The 27,624-nt window shown below is 44.0% G+C and overlaps 1 protein-coding gene across 2 annotated transcripts; it reads right to left on the bottom strand.

The window, feature by feature from the left end:
• Positions 1-385: 385 nt before the first annotated feature.
• On the bottom strand, positions 386-26,244 carry PRXL2A (peroxiredoxin like 2A). Of its 2 annotated transcripts, none has more exons than XM_006129920.4 (6): positions 26,081-26,244; positions 9,727-9,906; positions 8,205-8,296; positions 4,932-5,072; positions 2,741-2,905; positions 386-851 (listed from the first exon to the last, which is right to left on the bottom strand). In XM_006129920.4, the coding sequence occupies exons 2-6, from the start codon at positions 9,902-9,904 to the stop codon at positions 741-743; spliced, it is 687 nt and encodes a 228-aa protein (XP_006129982.1). In that variant the 5' UTR covers positions 9,905-9,906; positions 26,081-26,244; the 3' UTR covers positions 386-740. The 2 variants fall into 2 exon arrangements, with proteins under 2 accessions (XP_006129982.1, XP_006129981.1); XM_006129919.4 differs by lacking the exon at positions 26,081-26,244 and adding an exon at positions 13,955-14,105.
• Between the last annotated feature and the right edge of the window lie 1,380 nt (positions 26,245-27,624).

Genomic DNA, 27,624 nt, shown 5'->3' with positions numbered 1-27,624 from the left:
TCATCATTTTCGCGATCGGGGCTTTTTTGCGGAAAACACTACTGTGCTGTCTACACTGGCCCTTTCCTGGAACAGTTTTCTGGAAAAAGACTTTTGCCTGAACGGGAGCAGCATAATTTTTCCGGAAAAGCACTGATGATTTTACATTAGATCATCAGTGCTTTTCCGGAAATTCAAGAGGCCAGTGTAGACAGCTGGCAAGTTTTTCCGGAAAAGCGGCTGATTTTCCAAAATAATTTGCCAGTGTAGACACAGCCCAAATGTAAAAACTGTAACAATCAGACATGTGTCTCCGTGCAAGCAGATGGGAGAGAAACTTGCCCAGCTTATCAACACAGAGGCTTCCAGATATTGTAATAAAATTAGAAAATTGAAAACCAAGAAGTTTAATTCATGTTTTTTTATTACCTTTCAATCTCACTTCCTCCTCCTTATCAATGTTCTACTCCCCAGACAGCCTCTACCTTTCTGGCTCTAACAGGACCCGTCTAGGCTATGCCTTAAGATTTTAAGACCAACATTTCATTAATGCGGTAAGACTAGTAGAAACAGTGGGTGCCTGAGGGGTTACAAAGCACAAACAAGTCAGCTACCATCAAGGAGGTTGTTCATTTGTTGACTAATATCAGGGAGAATCCTCCAGCTGAGCTGTTACAGAATAGTCTAAAAGAAAGCAATTATGCTGCATGTTCACATACAGACAAGTTCTACATATTCCAGCCAAGACTGAACATGTGTAACTATTTTTCGGCATCTGCAGCCTGTGGTTTTATCTTCTCAGCAGCTTCGAGGACTGACTGAAGGCTCACTTTGTCTCCAAATTCTCTCTCTCGATGTTCCAAGAGAACACCCTAGGGAGAGGAAAAGGAAAAATGTGCAGTGATTTCTTTTTTATATGGCATACATATTTAAATAGAACACAACATTTACAAACTCAAAAATGTTGCTTTTCACTTTCAATCTGAATGAGAAAGAAGGGGGAGTGGAAGATGATATGATCCAATTTCTCAAATACAGGATTACTCAAGTCACCCCAACAACAGGGCTGACTCGAGCCATTCCTGCGCCACGGGCAGCGAGTGCGCGACTATGCGCGGCTCCGCCCCCGGGCGCATGGCGCATGCGCAGCCCCGCCCCCCCGCGCTGTGCACCTTACAGCTGCAATCGGGCACGCGGTGCCTGATTGCAGCTGTAAGGGGCACCATGCGGCCCCTGGCCCCGGACGTGCAGCGTCTGATTGCAGCTCTAAGGGGCGCTGTGAGGCTGGGCACGTGGTGCCCCTTAGAGCTGCCATCAGGAGCCCCCCATTGGTTGGTGCCCTGGGCAGCTGCCCGGCAACCCACCCCCCCCTTAATCTGGCCCTGTCCAACAAATACACGAGTTTTCCCATTATTACTTACGTTACGGCACATATTATGCAAGGATACATGTTGTGGTATTTCCCTATAAACCAGATAAACACTTCTTACAGTACACTCTTGCTTCCATCTCAGGAAAATTAGTGCAAATATAAATGTACGTAACCTGCTCAAGGCCCCAGAAGTATCGTTAGGTTCTAAGCTGCTTGGTTAAATGAGGAAATTAGAAGTTCCATACTGCCTGCAGACTGTATATATACATTTCTTGTGTACTTAAGTAAATTATTTATACCACCACAGCACCCAGTCTTTAGCATTTTCAAAACAGATGCCTCTCCCCCCCACTCTAAATTGTGCTTTGATGAGCGGTGTAATTTCCGAACAAACAAATGTTTCTTGACAATATCAGTTACCAAAGACTCAATTTCCAAAAGGTAACTCATGATTTTTTGGGTGCCCAACTTGAGACAATTTAAAGGCAGCTTAATTTTTAGAAGATGCTCTCATGGCACCTTTGGAAATTTAAGTCCAAGGTTTTTGCCTTTTAAAAATCACAATTTATGAAATTTGCTACATATTTTTCTCCATGCACTTTGTTTTGCAAAACAATTTGCTCAGGTCACACAATAGGGTAAGTCTTTAGGATATTCTATTTAAAGATGTACTCCAAGTTGAACCGAGAGCTGATTTTTCCCAAAATTTGCTGGAAGCTAGATCCAGACCAAGCCCATCTTTTAGGTACACTGAACTATAGTGTTTTTTAAACAAACCGAGGGTGGGTATTTAAAATGTGTACCGATATTTTCCACACATTTGATTTGAATCAATGAAATCTTTAAGAACATGAACAGATAGCAACGTTATTTAGGACAGAGTTTTCTCACAGCCACACACATCATAGCCAGTAATGGGAGATCATTTATTTGATGCAAAAAAACACCCCACATTTTTAAGTTAAAAATGAAAAGTCGGTACTAGGTGCACATCCACGAGCTGAGCAGAAATGTATGCGAACCATCAAATGTGATTTTTAAGACAATGGGAGCTCATCAATGGAGAGCAGCATATGAGAAATCTCCTTAATGGGTATGTGTTTGAACGTTTGGAAGTGACTATAAGAGATTGTTTTCAATGGCAAGGCCAGACATTGGAAGTGTCAGATATTGGAAGCTGTTTGGTGAACATCACTGCACTGCACAAGACAAGAGATGTCCCAAGCTCACAACTAAAACACAGTGCAGGGCAGAAATCACTGACTTGTTATGTGGTTCTAAGAATAAATGACTAAAGCAGGAGGCCTTCGGGATTTCAGAGGGTCTTGGAAGAAACTGAAGAGAAACAGGGAGGAAGGGGAAAAAGAACTCCTCAAAGCCATGCAGTACCTGCTTCCCAGCACCAATCACATAAACTCCTCCCAAGATAAACCCCTCTCCTTCCAGGTTACCACTGTAGCCATTCTTCCAAGCACGAAGGAAGTTCTGCCAGACTCCTAAGCGGATAAAACCCATCAGCACCATTTTTCGCTTGTGAGGACCATAGAACCTTTTCTGTAGAAGGACACAAAAGAAAACTCATTACACGAGGCATAACAATGACTGAAGCAATTATCCTAACTGTAATCAAGGCAGCCAGCCTCTGCATCCAGAATGGTTTCTAACAGGTCACATTTGGATCTATAGGACCGAATGATGCCTTTAGTACAGTAATTCCTCATTTAACACTATAGATGCGTTTCTGAAAATGTTCGTGCTAAGTGGGGTCAATTTTCCCATTAAAAATAATGGAAAAGGTGGGGGTTGCATTTCTGCTGGTGGTGGCAAAGTCAATTTTTTGTTGGTGCTGGGTCATCAACGACAACATTAGATATGTAGCAACACAGGATAACTATCAACACAAGTTGCTGCGGTTTGTTAAAACACAAAGATAAACATGTGAATGAGCAAAGGAGCACGGTGACCACGTGTATTCATCCACTCGTGTGTATTATCACTGTTTTCACCAACTTATACCATCACATGAAGTAGTCTGCCATTTGATTATTTTCGTGTTATTTCGGGGACAGTCGTGTTATTCGAAAAACATTCCCTAAAAAAAAAAATCGTGCTATTGCGAAAACGTGTTAAGCGGGTACGTGTTAAACGAGTAATTACTGTAATCTTATCAGGACAGAAGTTCCGTTAACACAACAAGAGGTCACCTACTCTATTTTTTTTATTGCCATTTTTTTTGTTATTGCTATTCAAGATTTATGGACCTGATCAACCTACTATATTCACTTCCTGGACATCCTGACAGCTGCAGCCTGTTTTTAAATGAACAAGTTTGTTTTGAACTACTGGACAGAACTCCTGCTAGAATAGCTTGGCTTTTTTCATCCACTGGAGAAAAGGGACCACCCTTTTTTAAAAGGGTGCCATCTTCCACCATTTATCACCATGATTGCTATTAATTGGTTTATCCTAAAGTCCCTGCTTTTGGAATCATGCATTTGAAACAACCCGAGCTTTCGCTTACGAGACTTCTCCTAGACTTGCGATGGAGAGTATGACTCCGAAAGGTCCTGTGGAAGAAAACATTGTCCTCACTCTGAGTTTGTAAGCAACAAGTAGCCAGAGGCAGTTTTATTACGAGCTGCAGCAAGGGAAAAACTGGTTTGGACAGGGGGGGAGTCCCCCCCCTCACCGAGGCAGATCTTCGAATACAAGCAATTATAAAGCAGTTTATATACTGTCTATTAGATATAATAACAATAACAATTAGTCTCCTTCCCATTACAAACACCAATGGTTAACAGTTATTTAGTTCCACCCAGATGCTCCTTATCTCAAGGTCCCTACCAGAGTCAGCATTCTATCCTTATCTCCGTATAGAGGCGAGAGGCAAAGGCAGCGTCTAATTACAGATCTCGCGTTGTCAGGCCACAGACTTAGCCTGACTCTTGCTCTCTTGTTAACAAGACCAAGATGGCTGCACACAAATTCCCTTATTCCCTTTTCATGCCTCCACAGTCCCAAAACAATAAAAGACAAATAAAAGAATCATATATCACAATTTCTAAACTCACCTCAGGATTCTGAGGTTGTGACACATGGTTTCTGACCTTTCGGGGTTGGCAACAGCAGAAGTGTTTCAGTAAACATAGCAACAAGCAGTTATATTGCTAACATTTCTTGTTCTCTGTATTAGCTGCAGCGCAGCTAATGAACTTATCACACCCTTCTATTTTATTTTTAGTCCTTTGTTTTAGTACCAGGATGATTAAACAGACAGTGCAAGACAAGATCTTACAGTCTGTTTAGGTGTGTAGGGGAAAAGAATCATGCAAGAACATGTCAACAGTACACAGCAATAAGACAACTTAGCTTATAAACTGAGCAAACATATATATAGAAAATCTAAGCCGATTAACTTCTTAAGCTACAAAGCACTATTAAATCAGTTTCCAGATACCCAAGTTCCATTCAAGCCACACTGTTCAGATTGCTTGAACAGGTTTGGTGGATACAGAGGCTGACTCAAGCCAAGACTCATGCATAAGTCTTGCTTAGAACAAAGAGTGCAATCCAAACATACCTTTTCATCCAGAAATATTTCCCCTTTGAAATAATGCTGAAAATCCTCCACTTCATTCCCAATATTTTCTTTCACAACAGCATAGAGGGGGACACCAAACTGGTCAAGCTGAGATTTGAGAGAAGAAAGCTCAGAAGCCTCCTAGAAGACAATGAGTGTGACGCCAGGTTTAAGCACTGGATGGACGCATGGAAGACTTAACATATGGCATGCAGCCACTTAGGCAGAAGTGTTTCAGTGTCTGTAGTGCTCCTGGGGCGGGAGGGAGAGGGAATCTCAGCTCTGTGCCTTGACTGGTGGATACCAGGGAGTTGGCCCAGCAGGACAGGTGGGGAGAAACCCCAGAAAGCAGGAAGGCGAGTGGCAGTGGCCTTGTCAGCACCCCCATGCGGTCCTCTCTGACTGCACCCCGTCACACCTTCATTCACAGTACCCCTTATTGGGGCTGACTTCCCTAGGGAAGGGGTATCATTTTAAGCATGAACTTGCTAAAATCCTAGCAAAGGCTCAAACAAAAGTTTTAATTAAAACTATAGCTTGCCTTGTGCATGCTAGGACTTTAGCATGTGTTAAACACACACATTCTTTTCTAGTGACAATATGGCCAGTGCGTGCAAGTCACTTTACAGCTCCATGCCTCAGTTTCTCTACCTGCAAAATGGTGAAGAGGCATTCATGTGCCTTTTGCATGCTGCAGGTCAGAGGGTGCAATGCAGCTCTTATTACACAAGGAAGAAGGCAAAAATGGGTTATTTCCTTTAATGCACACCAAGAAATTGTTTCCTCTCTTTGGACACCAAGACAACAGGACACCACCAGAACTTTGCAAGCCCATGGTCTGCGGAAGCCTCTCACCATGGCTAGTCTAAGTTATTCCTCCCCAGTGCCTCCTGGGGCTCTAAATCGAGATAGCACGTCTACATTAGGGAAGCCTGCCTTGGACTAATTTTGAGGCTTCCCTGCAGTGTAGATGTGCTATTTCGAAACAAGCTATTTTGGAATAACTATTTCCGGAATAGCTTATTTCTAAATTGATGTGTAGTGTAGATGTAGCCTGAATGTCATGGGGCTGCTTTATCCTTATTTATGTCCCAGGAAACAGGGCTGGCTTTATGAAGTGTGGGGCCCAATTCGAACCATTTCGATGGGACCCCGGCAGCCGGGATTTTTTTGTTGACAGCATCCAGCCAGCCAAGCCACTTGCTCCAGCCTGCCGCAGCTCTGCCACTCCCCCGCCCCCAGGCCAATCAAGACCCGGGCATGGGGAACGCGCCAAGTCTCCTCCCCCACCAGGGGCACGTGGCGGCTAGAGTCGCCCTGGCAGGACGGGAACAAAAACTTCACATGCTCCCCTGCCCCCAGGTCAATCAGGGTCTGTGGGGGCAGGAGAGCACATGAAGTCTCCTCCCCCCACCAGGGGTGGGCCGCACCTAGAGGGAACAGCCCTCTTCTGCCCGAGGCCCCACCCCTTCTGCCTGAGGTCCACGACCACTTCCAAAATTTGTGACGTGGCCCCCTTCAAGACAAGTCAGTCCACCTACAGTTCCCTCCCTGGTCAGCTTACGGGGCTCTGCAGCAGCCATACTCCACCCCTTATTCAGGGCACAGGGAACATTTGTAACATAGTCTATGGTCTTTTTGCCCACTTCCATTACTAGATAGCCATTAGCCAAACCAATAGTTGACCAGTGTTTTCTCTTCCATGTCCATCTCAAAGGTAAGTCCCTCCCCACTGCCCCGTCAGAACCATAAAAGGTAAAAAAAAACCAGAAGAGACCGAGTGGACTAGACTCTGGTCACAGAGTTTTCCTGCTACACTGGCAACTTTTCCCTGCCCCAACTTTACATAGATATTTTTAAGAGTCATATTAAAACTTAGTTAAAGGAAGTACACGTGATGACAGTGAAGAATGCTTAACGAATGGGACTGGTCGCTTTAGGGGAAGATACAGAGCTTTTCTTCCCCTCGAGGTCATTGGCTCAACTCTATGCTAAGTTCACATGGCCTGATTCTCAGAGCACCAGTGGCAATGGAATTTGTGGGTGCCACCTCTGGAGAGGAGACCCATAGTGTCAATCCATGCTGTTGCCATCTGATGGCACACATCTTGCCACCTGAGTGAAGCAAATGGCTCACAGACAGCTCACGGACAGCTAGCCACCTCTTTTCCGCACACCACCACCATGTCTGCTTAGGCTGGCAGGCTCAGCAGAGAGGCAAAAGTTAACTAAGAGATTCTCAAAAGCACAAGTCAGAGGGAGCTGTGTGCCCCTAGGCTGCCCTTTAGGTCTTTGAAAATAGACCCCCCCGCAGGTGACACAGAATCATTGCCCTAGTGGTGGCTCCCCCCCAGGTCAAAATTGAATTCCACTAGTGAGACAGTGGGCATGGGGGGGGGGACAAAGGGAAGGGGCTTTCTCTGCCCCAGTCTTCATGCTACCCTTTTCGTGATCACAGGATTTCAGTCTTGCTCTGTCCAGGAGAATTAAATTCACAGAGATGTACGATGTAGGGCTGTCAATTAACGCATCTTAACACCTGCGATTAACGCAGGGCAGAAATGAATGTGTTAATTTTTTTAACGCACGTTGATCGGAGGCGTTTCTGCAGCGCTGCCCCTTTGAAACGCTATGGCGGCATTTCAAAGGGGCAGTGCAACGCAGAGCCCAGGGACAGTTAGAGTCTTAATTTCGTTTAACAGCGCAATTAATCGTGGTTAATTTTAATTGCTTGACCGCCCTAGTACGATGCTTTTTAATATTATGTGGTGCAGGGATTATGAAGATCCTATAATTAAGTGGTTGCTAGCCTAATTGCTCTGTTTTATTAACAGGTGAGTAACAACATAATTGTTATGGTGGAAATATCCTAAGTGATTGAAACACAAAGTAGAGTACTGAGCAGACTGTCTATGTGGGAACAGCAGGCTCTTCCTTCCTCCCTTTGAAAGAATGATTTTCATGTCCAGAAAATGAAGCACCTACTGGAGCAAATTGGTGATAACGTGTTTGTCTCCTGCCAATGCTACTGCATCAATGGATTGTACCTGAAAAATTCATGCTAATCCATGTATGTGCTTCTCTTGACCACAGTGTACCTACCCATCCAAGTTTATTTTGGATTTGTGGAGCCAAATTGTCATGCAGAATGAATCAACATAACCCCATCACAGCTAAAGGATATCTACTGATTTACACCAGCTGGCAATCTAGCCCATGATATCGACAAGGGGGGACACAGATAAAGCAACGTTCATTTTCCAATCACAGTACCTCTCTGCACAAAAAGCATCCTGGTCTCCGCACAGCCATGATCACTGCCCCATTCTTCTTCCATAGCTCACCTGCCTTGAAAGTTCTTTCTTCTGCTCAGACGGGAGAAATAGCATGAATTATGGCATCTATTTACATTACTAGGATGTCTGATGAACAATGCTAAGCTTGATGAAAACTTCCCAGTTCAGCATTCCATATGCATTTATATTTTATTCAAAACAGAGGGGGAGGTTTTTCAAAGTGCATTTGAATTCCAACTCAATGTAAAAAACCAAGAGTCCATTTTTATCAAAATCCCAGAATTTATAGCACCTCACAAAGACAGGTATAAATTGTTATTCCTTGTTTTGCATATGGGAGTCAGTTCCCAGCTCTGCTAAAATCCGTCACTTTCCATCCCCTGCTTTAACCATCAGGCAGCCTCCAGCTGACCTTATGTCTGGATATTACAACTTATACACCACAATGACGCTTCCTTCTGAAGCACAAAAGATCCGCTTCTGTCCCTCTGTGTACATATGTTGATTAGATGTCAATAGTTTCATTTCAGTTTTCCACCCACTTCACCCCGCTGTAACAGGAAATATTAGATAGTGAAAACCCTGAAGAGGCATATTCTGTTTTAACCTCTAATGAATCCTGCATGTGACCTCGCACACTTACACAATTCTCCACCTTATTTTGGGTTTTTGATTGGATTTCACATATGAACAGAATTAAATTGCGTATCACCTTGGGGGAAGGTTTTTAATTTTTTGTTTACATTTTTTCTGTGTCTGTTTTCATCCTTTCGCTCCTACCATGCAGCATGTGATGGCTGAGACAGACTAGAAAAAAGTGCTCTCTGTGAAATAAGCAACAAATCAACAGGAAATAAAAGTTGTGTGTGTATTAGGCAGAAAAATTATCTAGCTGCCAAGACGAATGATCTTCAGCAAGTAGAGAAGTCTGCAAAAGGCAACACAGAACCACAAAACTATATCGGAGGCCACATGGCTTACTGGAGAGAGCCCTGGATGGGATTCAGGAGACCTGGTTCTATTCCCAGCTCTGCCAGCCAGTTGACTGCGGGCAAGTCTCTGTGCCTCAATTTCTCTCTCTGTAAAATGGAGGTAATAATACTGGCCTCTTTTGTAAAGTGCTTTGAGATCTATGGATGAAAAGTGCTAAATAAGAACTGGGTATCATCATTCATCTGGCAGCCATTCACTTGACACCACAATTCTCAAAATTATACGCCACTTATTTTTTCAGTGAAGTTTCTCACTTTAACCCTATCTTCCCCTTCTCAAAAAGTGTCAGCTACTTCCCCCAACAGTTACAGAAGCAGGAAAAAACAAGAGTAGAGTGGTTTGGTTCCCTTGTTGAACTTATAGCCTAGAACAACTCACTCTTACAAACACACTCTCCTTGTATCTTGGTTTTCAACCCTGGCCTTAAACAGTAAGATTAGCTCTACACGATAAATTTCATTGCTGTATAATGTGAGCTCGGATTTCTAGAGGAATCCAATTCTTACCTTCTCCCAGAGATTTTAGCTCAATTGTCTCTAAAAACTCCAACGAGGCTGCCTTCGGTTTGGAGAGAAACAAGTCAGTGTTAGCAAGAAGCATCCCCGTCACAGCTACGCCAATAGCTCCAAGGCCGACAGACCACATCCCCATCGTGAACAGCCCCAAGTCTGGCAAGGAAGACATTTCTGGAAATAATAAGAAGAAAGAGTTATTCCAGCTGCAGATCCCAAGGGGAAGGGATGACAAGGGGTGGTGGGAGAAATAAAGAGAGGAGTCAGCCAGGGCACCCAACCTTATTACACAGAAGGGCCACATACACCTAAGCACAATCTTGTGGGTGCCAAGCTGATTCTATACATTTTAATAAGATTGGAAGTCACTGTATTGATTTATATTTTACATTCTGCTTGCTTTGTGCATATTTAGATAGGTTGGTTCTATGTGCACAGTATTGTCTATTTACACGCTTATGTAAACTAAAATGAGGTAAACATGACAACGGGTTGTGTCCTCCTGAGTCAAACCATTTGGCACAGATAAAAGGACAGTCTCCTGATTAAAAACTCTACGGTCAATTTCAGCTCTACTACCCCAGATCTCCTCATCAATAAAATGGCACTTTATTACTTCTCTGCATCCCAGGGCACGGAGACTGAAAGGCATTCAGATATTCACTGTGTAGAATGGCTGTTAGAAAAAGGGATACCCCAAGGACAGTAACACAGAGGACATTCGGTTTACTCAGCATGTGAATCCATTACTGCAAAACAAAATATGGCGGGTCATTTACACCAAAGGCATGTTGGTAGGGCTACAGCAGACCCGACTTTTTTGGTCTTGATATTTTAAAAGTTCAATGGATTTTGCAAATATGCTATGGCGTACGAGAGAAAGAGCTATGGATGGTCAAGATATCGTTCAGCACCATGGGCTGTCTCTGCCCAGCCCTAAACTGAGGCTACTGGATGAGACAGGAGCAGTTCTGGTCAGTTTGGAGCATTGATGCAGCAACATCTAAGCCTTTGACATACTTCAGATCAGAGCATGTGACCCAGCCTTACAAATACACTCCAGACAGCCCCTCCTGCACATTACGGGCCTGTGCAATTTAGCCTTCCTAGCCACATTCCATTTATCACTTCACGCAGACATGTCAGGAACAAACAACTTAACCTTAACCTGGCTGGCTGAAAGAGATAAAGCTGCAGTGGAAACAAGTGAGCTGCCTGTCCCAGAGGCAGCCCTAGGACGTTACAGACATATCTGCACCACACCACCACCTCACTGCCAAATAGTTGCTCTAGCTCAAATAGTTTTATTAAGGCTAGATATACCCTCCCAGAAGGGCCCCCCAATAGCCCATTTTTACTCCTGCCAACAGTCAGAGAGTCCCAACAGGCTGCCACACATTGCAGCACTAATTCATTGACAGAGCAACACTTCTGAACTTTGTACAGAAGCACATATAAGCCTCTTGCCGTTGAAGGGAATGACGGAATCCAACCAATGAACTGAAAAAGGTACAGAAGAATTGCTTGGATTGTGTTTATGCATCAGAAGGGCTTTGAAAGGGGAGATTCCCAGACACCATTCCCTGCTTCCCACTAGAGCTAGACTGAGTAATAAATGAAACATCCTAATTTCAGAACTGCTAGGATCTGCTGCAAAACTGTTAAAGGACTTTGGGAGAATTTAACTATTGGTTTGTTCTTTTTGTGCCTCATCGGGGAGAGACTGCAGCCTCAGCTTTTGACATATCTTGTCTCCTATTCAGTGTTCTGAAATACAAGGCCAGTTTACACAAATATAGCACAGATAAGACAACAAGGTTTAGCCAGGTCTCTTCTTTCCAATGTAGAATTAAGTCCTCACGTCATGTTAACCCTGATTTCCTGCATGTGTTTTTTTCAGTGCAACAGCTTTTCAATATACAGGCAGTCCCCGGGTTACGTACAAGATAGGGACTGTAGGTTTGTTCTTAAGTTGAATCTGTATGTAAGTCGGAACTGGCATCCAGATTCAGCCGCTGCTGAAACTGACCGCCAGTTCTGACTTACATACAGAATCAACTTAAGAACCCCAAGCGTCCCCAAGTCAGCTGCTGCTGAAACTGATCAGCAGCTGATTCCAGGAAGCCCGGGGCAGAGCAACTCTGCCTCGGGCTTCCTGCAGTCAGCGCTGGTCAGTTTCAACAGAAGCTGACTTGGGGACGCCTGGGGCAGAGCAGCTGGGGTGCTGCTGGGTTGCTCCAGTAGCGCCGCTCCTCGGCGCTACTGGACCAACCCGGCAGCACCCCATCTGCTCTGCCCCAGGCGTCCTGATTCAGCCGCTGCTGAAACTGACCAGCAGCGGCTGAATCAGGACGCCTGGGGCAGAGCAGCTGGGGTGCTGTCGGGTTGGTCCAGTAGCGCCCAGAGCGGCGCTGCGGGACCAACCGGCAGTGCCCCAGCTGCTCTGCCACAGGCGTCTGGAGAAAAGCCTAGTCTGCTGGGTGGGGAGGCGTACTAGCTGCGCCCCCCCCCCCACCCCAGCAGACCAGGAAGACGCGGGCGGCGGACCGAGACGCACCACAGTCCCGCCCCCTGGGACCTCCGCGGCTTTGCTCCCAGTCTCCCTGGTCTGCCAGGGAGATGGGGAGCAAAGCCTCTGAGGACACCAGCAGTGGGACAGCCGCGGGGCGTCTGGGCTGTCCCGCTGCCGGCTTCCCCGAGGCTTTGCAAACCAGGGAGACGCGGAGAAAGCCCCGGAGTACACGGGCGGCAGGACCGCGAGGTCCCGCAGTCCGTGTCCTCCGGGGGAGCCCCGTTCGTAACTGCGGATCCGACATAAGTCGGATCCGCGTAAGTCGGGGACTGCCTGTAAGGCCAAATCATGGCAGGGATTTTTAAATTAGTGATCACCCACTGAAACTGGCCCTGGCCAGCAAACGTAGCTTACTAAGACAATTTTACAAATGGTCTGTAAAACTCTGCAAAGAAATTAAGAATTTCCAACTTCCAGAGCTTATTTGTAATAATGTAACCTGCTATTACAATTATTGAGGGGTCCCTTGAGAAACAGAAGTCAGTTGGTAAAAAATGTAAAAAAAAATGTAATGGAGATTGCCTATCTCCTAGAACTGGAAGGGACCTTGAAAGGTCATCAGTCCACTCCCCTGCCTACACAGCAGGACCAAGTACCATTCCTGACAATTTTTGCCCCAAATCCCTAAATGGCCTCCACAAGGCTTGAACTCACAACCCTGGGTTTAGCAGGCCAATGCTCAAACCACTGAGCTATCCCTCCCCTCACTGATCCATCTCTCACTATCCATATCTATCTCCACTGATCCATAATTCTGCTCTGTCCTTCCTATTATAAATTAAGAAGTCTACTCTTTAGGCTTGCATCTTGTCTGGTCCTGTATAATTAATTATTACCCGTGGGTGGATGATAAAATTGGAAGTTAACACCCACCAGCTCCTATCTTGCTAGACTGATCAGTACTGCACAGTTCTTGATTCCTCAGATTATTGCCAGTCACTGGAGCAGATCACTTTTTAAAACTACATCTGTTCTTGAAAGATTTCCCACAAAGCACTCTCAATCCCCTGTCACCTCATCCTTTCTGCCAGTCAGATCTGCAGCAGGTATAAATGGAGCTGTGATGACCAACAGATACAGGGTTCAGGTCTGGCCTGTAGTTTACAAGTTTATAAGGAGTTGGGTTTTTTTGCAATAGAAAGGACAGCATTCGCCTAGACCATGTGACGAACAGTTTTGGCTAACAGGCTGTTCTACAAAAAATAAGAGCAAACCTTCTGCTGATCAAGTAAACAGGGACAAGAAAGAAACAGTTTGCTCCACAATAACATGAAACTCCTGCTTCTGTTCAGCTGAACTGCAATCCACAAACAGCAAAGGATACTAAATAATGCATATGTGCAGCAGCAACTGCCAGGATCAATAAAATACTAGCAGACAGGTGAGCTTGAGCCCTGAAACATCTGTCCTCGTTCTCAGCAATTTAAAGACAGCTTTCTCATTACACTCTGACTTCCCCTATTCTTCAGCATTGCTTTTGCAATTTTCTCAGATCAGTTTCAGCTCTGGGAATGCCTCTCACAGTGACCCAGAGCGCCACAATTTTAATTATTTCTTATTTAAAGTCATGAAAAGTTTTACACGGGGGGAAAAAAACCCCAAAGCATCCCATAACAAAAGACTGTTAACATTTGAGAATAATATACTCACCTGAACCCAAGTGCATGTACACCTCATCAATTTTAATACCTGAACTTCATCTGTAACAGGACAGAAACGGGAATGATCCAAGAGAGAAGACAGACAGCTACCGAACAGTACTGCTAGTACTAATCAGCCTCCTTAAGCTCTTCCCCCTAAAGGAGGCAGATTAGATGGGCAGGACAAGGCAGGAATCCAGCAGGGAACCTTTTGTGTTACTGCCAACGCATGGCTCGGAATGTTTTTGAGCAATACTCATCACGTTCAATTACAAGATAACAGCTGTCCCTCAAGAGAGGAGACTGCTTAAAAGCATTCCAGTTGAGATGCTGAGAAGTTTGAGGCTATCTCACTTATAGCGTTGCTCTCCTGGGGGAGGGGGGGGGGGGGAAGATGTCACCGGCATCCCAAGAGAACACCACAGCCCAGAGGAGAGGGTTTTGCAGTATAATCAAGACAGCTTCATGCAGAGTTGTTATAGAGGAATTTTAATGATAAAATTCTTCCCTTGACTCCTCATGTTTTCTTCATTTCTACTTTTCACTTCCCCTCCTCCGTTGACTGATATAGCAATATCTTTGGTATTCACACTTCCTCAACTGCTGTGAGTGAGCCACATCCACACTGACTTAATTGGCCTCATAAACACTAGTTCTACACTTGATAAGTAACTTCCATATATATTACGCACACCTGCTGCTGTAATTTCCACTCCAACTCATCTGATGAAGTGCATTTTTACCCATAAAAGCTTATGCCCTAATAAATCTGTTTAAAGCAATATGTGTAACTGTAAACAACCTAGCAATATTGGAAGGAAGGTTCAACAACATACAAGAACATGTTTTCAGAACTGGCTGCCTTAAAAAAAACCCCACAAATTTACCCTACCGTGTACATGTCAGGTTACCAGATTTGCCCAGAACCATCCCTTCACTAGGGATGTTAGATAACATGTGACTGAATAGTTGTGTAACCACACCAAATTTTAGTGGTTACACGACTATTTGATAGTAGCGTCAGCAGCCAGTGCCCTCCTAGCCCCACTCCTGGGGAGATTCCTGCTATTCTACACTGCTGCCTCTCTATCAGAAGCAGCACACAGCAGCAGGTCCATGAGGGGAGCCGGCATCCACAGAGCAGCCTCCCTTGCTTCCCCTGCCCCAACAGATGCAGCAGCGCGGGGTTGAGGGAGGCAGATCCAGTGCTCATGCTTAAAAGCCAGCTGCCCCTGAGCACCAACTCCTCACGTGTATTGGCTCCCACCTGCCCCCTGTGCTGCTGCCTCTGTTAAAGAGGCAGCAGCGCGAGGCGTGGGGGAGGAGCAGGCAGCTCCATGGGAGCCAATACATGCAGTCAGGCATCTTAAAAGCTGGCTTCCTGTGTATACCAGCTCCTGCCTGTCCCCCCTCACTCTCCATGCTGCTGCTTCTCAATCAGAGGCAGCAGCGTGGGAATGAGGCAGGGAGCTCCACAGGATCCAATGCTCATGGGAAGCCATCTTAAAAGCCACCTCCCCTCCTCCCTCCTTCCCCCGGATTACGTCTGATACAGAGACAGTGGGAGTAGTGTATGTAGTCAATAGGATTAACCGATAGGCCCAGGCTTATTGGTTAATCATGTAGTCGTCTATAAGTTGCCATCCCTACCCTTCCCCATGCAGTCTTTTCACAGATATCGTTGGCACCATTGTACGGCTTGAAGGAAGACAAAATGCATGATCTGCATGAGCTCTGTATGACAGACTCACTCTTCTTTAAGAAGTACACTCAGTAACTTCCTCTACCACCCTTTGTTGAAATCTTGCCTGGCTCCTGAGGCTGCAGCCATATATTTTAAGTTTTGTTTAGAGTATGCCATTAGCCATCTTTGGACATATTTGTGCTCAGACCCAAGCAGGTTCAGCTAACTTGCTAGTTAACATGCCAGCTAACGTTCTACGATGTGCTACTTAGTTGTAAGTCTTTTTATGTGAGCACCTCTATGTGGGAAGAAAATAGACTCAAATATGGTTCTCTTTCACTTTTTAAAACAACAACAAAATGTTCCCAGATGAACATTATGGACAGATGAAGAATTTCGGTGCTATTAAATATCACAACCACCTTTAAACCATCACTTTTATAATTGACAGTTTAGTCTATGTACGTGTTAGCTATAGTCTGTATAGTTAGTAGAATAATGTTTTGTTTGTAAGTTTTGTATACTTCTGTCCCACACTGCCAGCCACACTTCGTGATTAGCAGGAAGCAATTGTTTGTACCCTTGGTAGACATGCATCCGGAAAGCTGATAAGCACATCCCCAAATGCTGAGGCAAGAAGAGACTGTAATTTCTTAGGGTCATTTCATTTCTTTTATCTTAGGACATGATGTTATTACAATGTTTTTATTACAAATTAAGTTGTGCTTAATTTACAATGCTGACAAGAAATTGTATAAGGTTCTTTTGTGAAGTTTTCAGTAGCCATATAATCCTTCTAAAATCTAATCCAATCAGTAATTCTCTGTAAAATTGAGTGAAGAATATGTGCACACTTAAGAATAAGCATGAAAGACACCACAAAGGTCCAGGCAGTTAAGAAGTGGGAGACAATCAGAAAACAGCCACTATGCCCAATGCTAAATGAGTAAAGCTGGGATGAAGACCTTGAAGCTAAGCACACTGCCCCCAACATGAGATAACAAATCCCACCGAAACCAGCATGGGACAACTCCCAGAGACAGTCATCTGAAATGCTGATGAAGAACCAGGATGGAAACTGATTGCAGTCTGACACAGGGAGATCCACAGATTTGAATTGCACAGAACTAAGATAAAGATGGGGTGTTTTGCCATTAGATTCATCTGCGCTACAGAGAGAGAGAGGGAGGTGTGTGTGTGTGTGTGTGTGTGTGTGTCTTTTCATGCATTTTCAATAAATGCAGTGTATTGCCTTTTCCCCTGAAAAAGATCCCCATGTGCTTTTTATAAGCATAACATTTTTGGTGGAAAAACTTCAAACAACAATGAATAGTCTAGTAGCACTTTAAAGACTAACAAAACATGTAGAAGATATCATGAGCTTTCTTGGGCATAACCCACTTCTTCATTAACAAAACATATAGATGGTATCATGACCACAAAATGTCATGAAACCATCTATGTGTTTTGTTAATCTTTAAGGTGCTACTATACTATTCATTGTTTTTAAAGTTTTTCTAGTTACAGACTAACTCAGCTACCCCTCTGAAATTTTTAGGGGAGAATGCAAAAGAGGTAGGTAATACTGCCTAGATCGCTGGGAGCATAAGATATTTCACATGTGTATTAATTCAGATCATTACTGTGGGTCTTACAGGCTAACATCAATAATGATGGACAGTCTGGTTCATGGATTGGTTGGTGTGATGTTTTCCCCCACCCACCCTCCGCTTTATGAAAATTGGCTTATGAAGAAAAATATGCATAACTGGGGGATGCTTTAGCAAAATATGTAACCTGTCAATTTTAATGTTAAAATCTACTGGATGTGTATGTCTTATTTTGGTGCAGCTATCATTCTTGTATGTGAAGTGAGACATATGAAATATGACACTGTTTATAGTTTTAAATGCACTAATGAAAGCCATTACTGGTGCTCTTCCCTAGAAGCCTTAATGACTTGGTGATCAATTTGCTAAAAGCCTTGTTTGTCCTTTAAGTCCAGAATGTGACTGGTCCTAGGAAAACATGTTTTGCCACTAGATTGGTCTGAGCTACAAACTGGTAACTGTAACATCCTCAGCAGCACTAGTGGGCACTTTATTACCACCTCTCACTGGGATTCATTCTTGAATGCGGTATTTTTTCCAAGGAAGGGGGAGGTGGGGAAATGTAAAACAAAAGATACCCTCCCTGGGGAAGAGTCTATTTAAGCAATGGGGGCACTATCAACCCTTTGTCTTTGGCTGGCCCGGAGAAACAACCTGGCACACTCTATCAGGATACAAAGAGGGCTGGAGACCCACATCAGAATAAAAGAGTTTGACTTGTACTTGAAAAATATGCCTGAAATAAGGACAGACTTTACCGTAATAATCTGCTTGCAATAAGTTTCTTGGTGGATTGGAACTAGCTATGCATTTTCTATTTGTTTTAATTTAGTAACTTACTTCGATCTGTCTGTTTTCACTTGCAAGCACTGAAATCCTACTCGTACTTAATAAAGACATTTTTGTTTGCTATCAGGCCCAATGAAAATGTCTAGATCTTTGTGTATTTTGGAAGCAGGAATTATGTGAAAAGTAATCAGAACTCTGGCAGAAATTGAAGAGTCTCTGAGCTGCTGGTAACTTGGGATCCAAAGGCAAGCCAAAACATCTGTGCAGATACAAATTAACTGCCCTAATATGTCAACACAAAGGAGCTACAAATAATGAATGTATCTGAAATCAAAAAGCTCCAATTATGATCTTCCAGAAAAAAAAGTGGTCAAAGGAGTCAAGCCTGAGCATAAGAGAAGACTGAGTTTTTACATGTGTTTGCACACACACAGTGCTTAAATCTGAAGATAGATACAAAAGAGGTCTGCTTATGTGGATCATAGGTAAGGACCCTTTAAATCACCAAAACCCCAAGGATATAATTAAATTAAAGTTTATGCAAAGATTTCAAGAAGGTATTGAATACACTGGCCTCAAAGACAAATAGTGTAAATAAAAGGCATGATATAACACAATGCTTCCAAACACCCACTGGTAATAGATTTAATGCTAATGTTATTGTTTAACATTGGGATAAATTTAATGCTAATAAGTAGCTCTGTAACAATAAACATTGTATATGATTTTGGAAAATCATAAGGTGTCTATGGATATAACGGAGCCCTTCAGGAAGGCTTCCTTTTAAGCATGCTAGAACAGTAATTGTAAACACACCTCATGCTAAAAATAAACCCATTATAGTAAAAAATGCTTCTCAGTTATTACCTGTTAATAGATTTAAAGTGTAGCCGAGAAGACAAACTGTTGCAAACCTGATCTGCTGTATCAGATGGCAAAAGCACAGGTACTTATGGGAGTAATTCCTCTGTTTTACCTGCAATCAATCAGCCAATATATTTTTGAAGAAAGGAGTATTTTAACAATAATCTGCCACCCCAAAAGGGAGTAGAAAATACTGTTCCTTTTGTCTTTCAGAAAATCAGTAAAAGCTGGCACCAGCTGAAGAGCAACTCGGAATGCCATGGATCTACTCTCTTGACAAAGATTGTGTTTTGTGTTTCTTGTTTTATGTTATTTGTCTTGTGCTGTGTGTCTTGTTCCTAGCATTATTGTCTATTGTGTTTTAAAAAAGGATACTGTGTTAAGCAGAAAAGGATGAATAAACATTTAACAGTTTTTACATAAACTAGTAATGCAGAAGGGCAGAAGTCAAGGAATGCCAGTTATGTTAATAGGAAAACGTCCACAGATGGTAAAGGCACATTTAAAGGCAAACTATGCATGGGACACAAGTTCATCTGTTGGTGAGACTAAAAAAAACCCCACAAATTTGAAGCACAAAGTAAAATTAGTAAGTGAAGGAAGGGTATATAAAATCTTAAAAATTATCAATAATTGGCAATTTTAATCAACTTCCAGCCCATAAGCCCAACTGAATGTACCTGATGTTATGAAAAATCTGAAGACAAGGAAGGCATTGCAACTCCTTCAGTAAACACCCAATAATGGCATAGCTGCCTTAACACTATCTCGGTGTGAACTACTAAAGGTTACTGAATTTGCTTGGCAGCCAAAGGAGTGGGTAGCCTAAAGAAAAGGCTCACAAGAAGTGTATTAAACTGATTTGTGTCATGCTGAATTAGGAGTTAGAGTACCGAAAGCTACTAACAGAGAAAAACAAGGATTGGGAAAGCCCATCTTTGCATCCTTGCTAATTTTGAATTTTGACAATTGTTTTCAAAAATACTGCCAGTATGGCAACAACAAGGTAAAAAGGATTTGTTACTTTTTGCAGGCATTATGGAATCAATACAAGAAAATGTGTCCCTAGTATTACCCTCTACACAGGCCCAGGAATTCAGTCAGCAATTGTTCCTTCAAATAATCCAGAAAGGCATGAAAGGTAATTTGCCTTTGAGGATATACAATTTCGGAGGAAAAAAATGTTACAGAAAGGGAGAAATTATTAATGGCGCAATGGAAATTGGTAAACTTTACACTAAATAAAGATCAAATGGTTCTATAAGTAACTGTACACCACAGCTTAATTTGTGTGTGTGTATGTGCGTGCACGTACGCAAACATGCACACACACACACACACACACACACAGGTATCTGTGTGTATCAAGTTAACACAACTGAAATATGAATTCCACTAACCATTATTCCTGGATATGTAAAAGACAACCAACACTGGAAAACCATTGATATTTTTCAGTGATATGCCCCACACATCCCACACTAGAAGAGCCCTATTCATTGCAAAACAAAAATCTTAACTTCTTATTGAAACTAGATAATAGAATAACTAAGATATACTATAATAAAAAGCAGTTGTGTCTGTGCTGTTGAATAGAACTCTTTGTATGGCAAAATAGGTTGTGCAGCATTGTATGTGTAATGTGGCCACCCTTCACATCCCTGAGTTGGTATATTGTTTCCCACTACATACAGATAAGGCTATCAAGGCCAAAAATCTAATTAATTTTCATTTCTTGAAATGAAATTGGACAGGACTACATAACTGGCTGATTTTAGGGTTGCCAGATGGTTTCAACAAAAATACTAGACACGCTTGACATTATATCACAATCTACATTACATCTTTCTTAGAAAATACTGTACATTTATATTTTCTCAATATGTTTCCCGAACAGAAAGCTCAAATACTGGATTATTTGGTTCAAAACCAGACATCTGGCAACCCTAGCTGATTTGCTCATTATTAAACATCCAAATGACTAAAGCGCAAGTTCAGGCACGTAGTTTGGCAATTCCGCATCAAGGATCAGAAATCCTCAAAGTATCAGATCAAGACAAGAATTAATCATTAATATGATATTTTCAGGGAATGGTTACCCACGTCGCCCTCCACTAGAAGAACTGCATTCCACCCTACTATTAAAAACAAGTAGTCCTATGGCATCTTAGAGACCAACAAAAATATATATAGCATCAGAGGGGTAGCCAAGTTAGTCTGTAATTGGAAAAACTTAAAAAACAAACAGTCTAGCAGCACCTTAAAGACTAACAAATATATATATTGGGTTTTACCCATAAAAGCTTGTGATCAAATGCATTTGTTAGTCTCTAAGGTGCCACGGGATTACTAGTTGTTTTTAAAATTACAGACTGACACAACTATCTATCTGAGACTTGTTCACGCTACTACTGTTATGACAATATTGTTTAGCATTTTTTTCATAGCCAGCTACTGTATGTGTTGTTGGATGAAGAGAATGCATGCAAAATTGAAACCAGAAGCTCGTATAGTAACACTATATATTGCCTTGAAACAGTGACATGAAGATATAAAATGTAATGTGACCCACTCAAGAATTGTTCTTAGTCTCTGAATGTAGTCTGTGTAACTATTAGATAATAATTTGCGTAATTCATAAGATAATGATTTGTTTATAAGTTCTGTATGCTTCTGTTTAACCCTGCCAGCAGCCATTCACCATTAGCAGAAAGGAACGGCTTGTGCCCTAGGTAGATATGCATCGGGTTAGATGGTAAGTGCATACCCCAAGGTTGAGGTGGAAAGAGACCATAACCTTTTGTGAAAGTAGAAAGAATTATACTGTAAGAGAAAGATGAATTATGCTGCAATAATTGAATAAGTTGAAGGAATACTGTTTGTCTCTGAAAAGGAAGGAGAAAAGTATGTTAATGTTGTTTGTAGGTATGCAGATCAGAGTGCTAACCGGGTGGGCCTGGGATAATAAGAAAAGGAACATTAGATGTTAGGCAGAAAGCAATTGAGATAACCAGGGAGATATGGACAGGAGATTGCTGTGTGCTTGATGTGGAAATGAAGATACTTGACTAGCCTCATACTAATCATGTGAAGTTTTGCCCCCCTTTTAATCTTAACTTGGCTTTCTTTTGACTGTCTAAATCAAGGAGTTTGAACCTTGTATGGGACTCACATTTTCTGGGTGAATTAGCAGAGCGGCTTTGCTAATAAACAGAGTGATCTGACAAATCTGTGAGTCCTGTCTGACTTTGACACTTTCGTGGTCATTTCTTTCATCTTCGGACAAGGTTTTATTACAAGGTTTGCAATACCTGCATTACAAATTAAGTTGTGCTTCTTGCCTGTGTCTTAAATTAAGCTGGGTAAGGATCGTTTGTAATCTTTTCAGTGACTACATTACCCTTTCTAAAATGCAATCCAGACTGAACTCCTCTGTAAAATTGTGTGGTGTCACTGAATAACGTGTGCATAATTAAGTGTGAAAGCCATCACAAATGTCCAGGGGGTCAAGAAAAAGTGAGAGGCAGTCAGAAAACATCCACTGTGCCTGATGCTAAATGAGTAAGCAGAATGGATGACCCTGAAGCATCCTGGGAGACAAGATAACATATCCCACGGAAACCAGGATGGGGCATCTCCCAGACACAACCATATGAAATTGCTGATGAAGAATGAGGATGTAAACAACCATCCTCAAGCAATAACTGAATGAAGCATGACACAGTGAGGTCCACAGATTTGAATGTCAAAGAACTACTCTAAAGATGGGGTGTTTTGTCTTGGGACTTCGGGTGCTGTCCTTCAAAGCCGTAGAGCATCTGATTGGGACTGACAGAACTCAGCTCCTTCACTCAGGCCCAATATAACTGGCGATTAAATTGGTCTGAGCTAGACTGGTAACTATAACAGTATCAGCAAGGCTGGCTGAGAGAAAGCGAGAGAGAATATGTCTATGCTGTTTTTCAGGTCATATTTCCAATACAAAACATGTGCTGCCTTTTCCCCTGAAAAATATCCATGTGCGACTTATACGTGTGTACAAGAGGGCCTGGGTATTCATTGTGGCCAATCTAAAAGAATCTCTGCGGCACAAGCTTTTGAGTGGTATTAAGAGCCAACTACGCAAATAGGTTTAGAACTACAGAACCCATACACGTTTGAACTAAGGGTATGGGCAGAGCATGTACCCCAGACCCTCACCTGCATCTGACTCCCCACCCCCGGAGTTCCACCCCTCACCCCTCCTGCATCCAAACTCCCTCCCAGAGCACCCATCCCTCCTCTACCACACTGCCTCTAAGAGCCTTAGGCAGGTGGTGGGGAGAGGAGAGTTTAAGTGGGAGAGAGGTGCAGGCTTTAGGCATTCTGGGCACCACCAACATTTTACAAACCTGCCGCCACTATCCAAGTTGGCTTTTACACCCAACTTCTGGCCCAGACCCCACATATCCTCCATAGAAAAATGCCCCTGACCACTTACCAAAATCTTGCTGTGCCCCCCCATCAAAAAGTATTGCCTGACCCTGAACTACACCACAAATGTCCTGAGAAAGGCCTTTTGCAGTTTACATCCAACGTATGTAACATCTTAGCAATGCATTATGAACTACTCGACTACAGTGCCTAGAATCCCTCCGCTTTCCTTTTATTTTTCAGTGTATAGATTGTCTAATAAAAAGGAGAACAAACGATAGTAAACCATCGGAACAGGTAAAATTAATCATCACAATAAATGCAGCAGTAAAAGCAATTATTTAGATTTCAAGGCCGCTGTGAGATGAGCAGACTACTTGATTAAAGGATTATCGCATGTGAAGTAGTTCAGCCAATCACACACATGACTTGAATTCCTTTTATATAATGCACCTCTAACACGTCAGGAATGGAGAACAGTTTTGCGAGTCATACAAAAGTGATGATAAAAAGACAAATTCTGCCCTTGATAACATTTCAAGAAACAGAAGCAAATCCTTCAGAGCGGGGACTATGTCTTTTGTATGTTGCACAGTTTCATAGGTGTTTATGGAGCTCCGCAAGTATTTATTATTCAAAGTTCATTTCCTTTGCTCCTTGATACAGAAGTCCAATGTGCAGACAGATCTGTGTCAGTCAGTAAGTAACAAAAAGAAAGCAAGTTTTACCTCCCACCTTTATCTTCCTTAATCCAACAGGTTTAAACCTTTTTTAGAAGGCAATTCCAAAACAAGTTACATTGGAGAGTAGTAATTCCTTACATTCTGATCATTCAAACACCCATCTGAATCACCACAACCACTATTCCTCAAATATCTCTAGCAACCACTGTGAAACAAAGAGCCCCCTCCCCCCGCTCCTGAAGCAGTGGCACAGGGGTAGGCAATAATTTTTTATGGTAAGATTTTGGTAAGTAGCTGCATTTTTCTATGGAGGGGGTGCAGGGTCTGAGACCGAGGTTGGGTACAGAAGGGGGCGTGAGGTGCTGGAGAAGGTGTGGTGTCTGAAAGGGAGTTTGGGTGGAAGGGGTAGTAATGCATGGTCTGAGAGGGGATCTGGGTGCAGGAAAGGATTCTGGTCTGGAAGAGGAGTGTAGCAGGCAGTACAGGCTTTTGGGGGGAATTGGGACCTGGAGAAGGCATGAAAAGGGGAGGTTTAGAGGGTTTGGGTGATCACCTGGGGCAGGAAGTTGGAGGGTGGGTGGGGTTTGGGTGCAGAGACAGGCTGTGTCTGGGAGGCACTTACCTAGGTGGCTCCTGGCCAGCAGCTGTGCAGGACCCTGCCAGTTTTCCCCCTCCCCTCACAACACACACCTGCCACAGCCCCAGGCTGCTCAAAATGGCTGACTGCTTCCTGTGGTTCTCTGCTCCAGGAGGTGAGAAATTATGTAGGCTATTCCCACCCCACAGCACAATCTCTCAGCTCCCATTTGCCAGAGCCACAGGAAGCAGCCAGCTACTAAAGCCACTTGGGGCTGCTCTGAAGCGGCTGGATACTCTGTACCCAAGGGTCCTGGTGGGGCAGCCTCAGGGCCCTACCTTGATCACACCGGCTATGTCTTCCCTGGAGGGTTCTTGAGCAAGAAAGGACATTCTTCTGCAGAGCATCCACACTGCCCACCCGCTCTTGTGCAAGAAGAGTTAGAGTGTCAGAAGACAGGGCTTCTTGCGCAAGAGCTATGCTCTTTTCTAACAGGTGTAAGTCCTCTCGCGCAGGAGCTCTTGTAGACATAGCCACCTGCTGTAGCAGATTTGCAGATGCCAATGTTTCAAGGGGAAGTCGAGACTCAGCACTTGCAGCCAAACAATCCATTTCCATAAATGCACCATGTCATTGGTGGGAGATTAAATTAAGCAATCCAGTCTGGTTTTCAAATGCATGAAAGTTACCAGTTTACTACCCGAGGCTCAAACTACCCCAGAACAGGGGACGCTAGCACAGCTCTTTTCCCAGCTGAGAGATGTTGTGTAGATGGCGTTGGCCTGGAACTCGGGAGATCTGGGTTCAGTTCCAGCTGGGCTACAGACTCCTTACACAACCCAACGCAAAGACATGCTACCTCCATGCTTGAGCTCTCCACCGCTCACATGGGACGGGGAATGTTTTCATGAGCCTGCCTGTTACCTTCTTGAATCTAGATCAGTGTTTCTCAACCGGGGGTACTCAAGAGAAGTCTGGGGGGCACCACAGCACAACTGAATAGTGGAGAAAACTGAATATTTGATTTAAGCTTTACAGCGCTTTATTATTTTTGTACTACTGAAAATTTCATTGCCCAGCCGGCTACGATTAAGCCCCTTAAACAAACGTGTTGCAATGGCAGAAAAAAATGCGTCTCTGAAAACTGTAGGTACTGGGGGTACTTATAATATTTTTTAAAAGTGGCACTTTATAAAAAAAGCTTGAGAAACACTGTTCTAGATGGTGAATACTGCTCTGGGGTGCGTGTGCGGCGCTGGAGGGCGCACAGGAAAGAGGAAGCTTCCAGGGCCTGGCTGCAGGGCGAGGCAGAGATTGCTGCTCACACACCTGCCCTTGCACAACGCTCGTGCCCCAGCCTGTCACTAGGAGCTCAAGCCACTGCATGCGGGTCGCTGCGTGCGAGCAGGCGGGGGAAGGAGGCTAAACATGGCCGCTGCTCCGCAGTCAGGAGAGCCACCCCCGCCCTGCGCCCCGGCTCGCACCCGTCGCGGGGGGGGGGGCCGCTGATACTCACACGGCAGCCGCGCCGGCTGCATCCTCCCCCAGCAGCTGGAGCGCACGTGCGCGGGGCAGCGACTCCTCCCTTCCCCGCGCGCCGGCCGGGCATCCCCAGCGCGGCTCCTCCACGCGCCGCGCCCGGGAGTCGCTCTGCAGCGCCGCCGCGCGTGACTCCGCCGGAGGGGGGGGGGGGGGGGTTTGCACGCGGGGTTGTGTGGGCCGCGTGCGCGTCTGCAGCACCTGAAAGCAGTTGCAAGCGGCCTGCAGCAAAGCGCCGGCGGGGGTCCGACGAGCCTGACTGTGCAGCTGAGATGGATGACAGTGTGGCATTGCCATTCTTACTTTGACCAGCCTGCTCTGCCCGCACCAGCTCTGAAAGGTGCTACAGAAATAAGGGTGGCAACCCACGACCCCTCTGAAATAAGGTTGTGAGCCCCCTTCACCTCCCTTTTGAGTCAGGATCCCCTCCTCCTCCCAATTTGGGAATCATTGATCTCCCCCATGAAATCTGCATGTCATGGGAGTAAACCATACAAAAAGATAGGTTTCACAGCAGGAAGACTGGATTTTGTGGTTTGTGATGTGTTTTTCATGGTTGTGAATTTGGTAGGGCCCTACCCATCGCCAGTCAAAGTGCTTTTCCATAAAGCCCTGTGTGGATACAAAATTTGTATCCGCATCAGATTTGCAAACATGATCCGCAGCTATAAAGAGGGTATCTGCAGATTTGCAGCGTTCTACTTATCCTCACTACTGAGTTAATATGATGTATACAGGCAGTCCCCAGGTTACATGGATCCGACTTACATCAGATCCCTACTTACAAACGGGGTGAGGCAACCCCGCACTAGCTGCTTCCCCCCAACAGACCAGGGAGACGCGGAGCGGCTTTTCTCAGCAGACACTTCAGCTTGAGAATAAAGGACTGAGGGAAGTGAGGTGTGGGAGAATAAAACTGAGCTCTGGAGAAATGTTTGGCTAGAGTTTCCCCTACAATATGTACCAGTTCCGACTTACATACAAATTCAACTTAAGAACAAACCTACAGTCCCTATCTTGTACGTAACCTGGGGACTGCCTGTAGTTTGCATGTTTGCATTACCTTGACCTATATCGGCCATGTGCAATTGTTGTAACAACACAAGTCGGGTGGCATGACTAGAAATAGAAGCCAGCCCTTGAGTAAGTTTCCCTTGAGAACTGATTACTCAACCTGTCTCTGTAATGCATACAGTAGAGCCAGAAAACAACAACAGAGAGCTCTCAGTCCCCCAGTGCCTTCCTCCAAACCTTCCTCCCTGTGACCTTTTAATGACATCAACATATTCCCTATTCCTGCCTGGAATCTGTAAAGACCCATAAATCTGCAGATTTCTGCTTTTTATATCTGTGGACATTTTTGCAGATTGGGTTAGGATACAAAATTTCCATCTACACACAAAGCTCTAGCCATTGCAAATAGGCCTGCTCAGTGTTCTTCCACCTAGTTGCTTGCAACTTCAAGTATAGACTTACCGTACCATTGGCTCCTGAAATTTGCATCATAAGTCAAAACGTTGT

The sequence above is a fragment of the Pelodiscus sinensis genome, chromosome 8, assembly GCF_049634645.1.
Source record: "Pelodiscus sinensis isolate JC-2024 chromosome 8, ASM4963464v1, whole genome shotgun sequence".
NCBI classification, from domain to species: domain Eukaryota; kingdom Metazoa; phylum Chordata; order Testudines; family Trionychidae; genus Pelodiscus; species Pelodiscus sinensis.
Note: the sequence above shows the minus strand (reverse complement) of the source record. Positions and strands in the feature narration are given on the sequence as shown.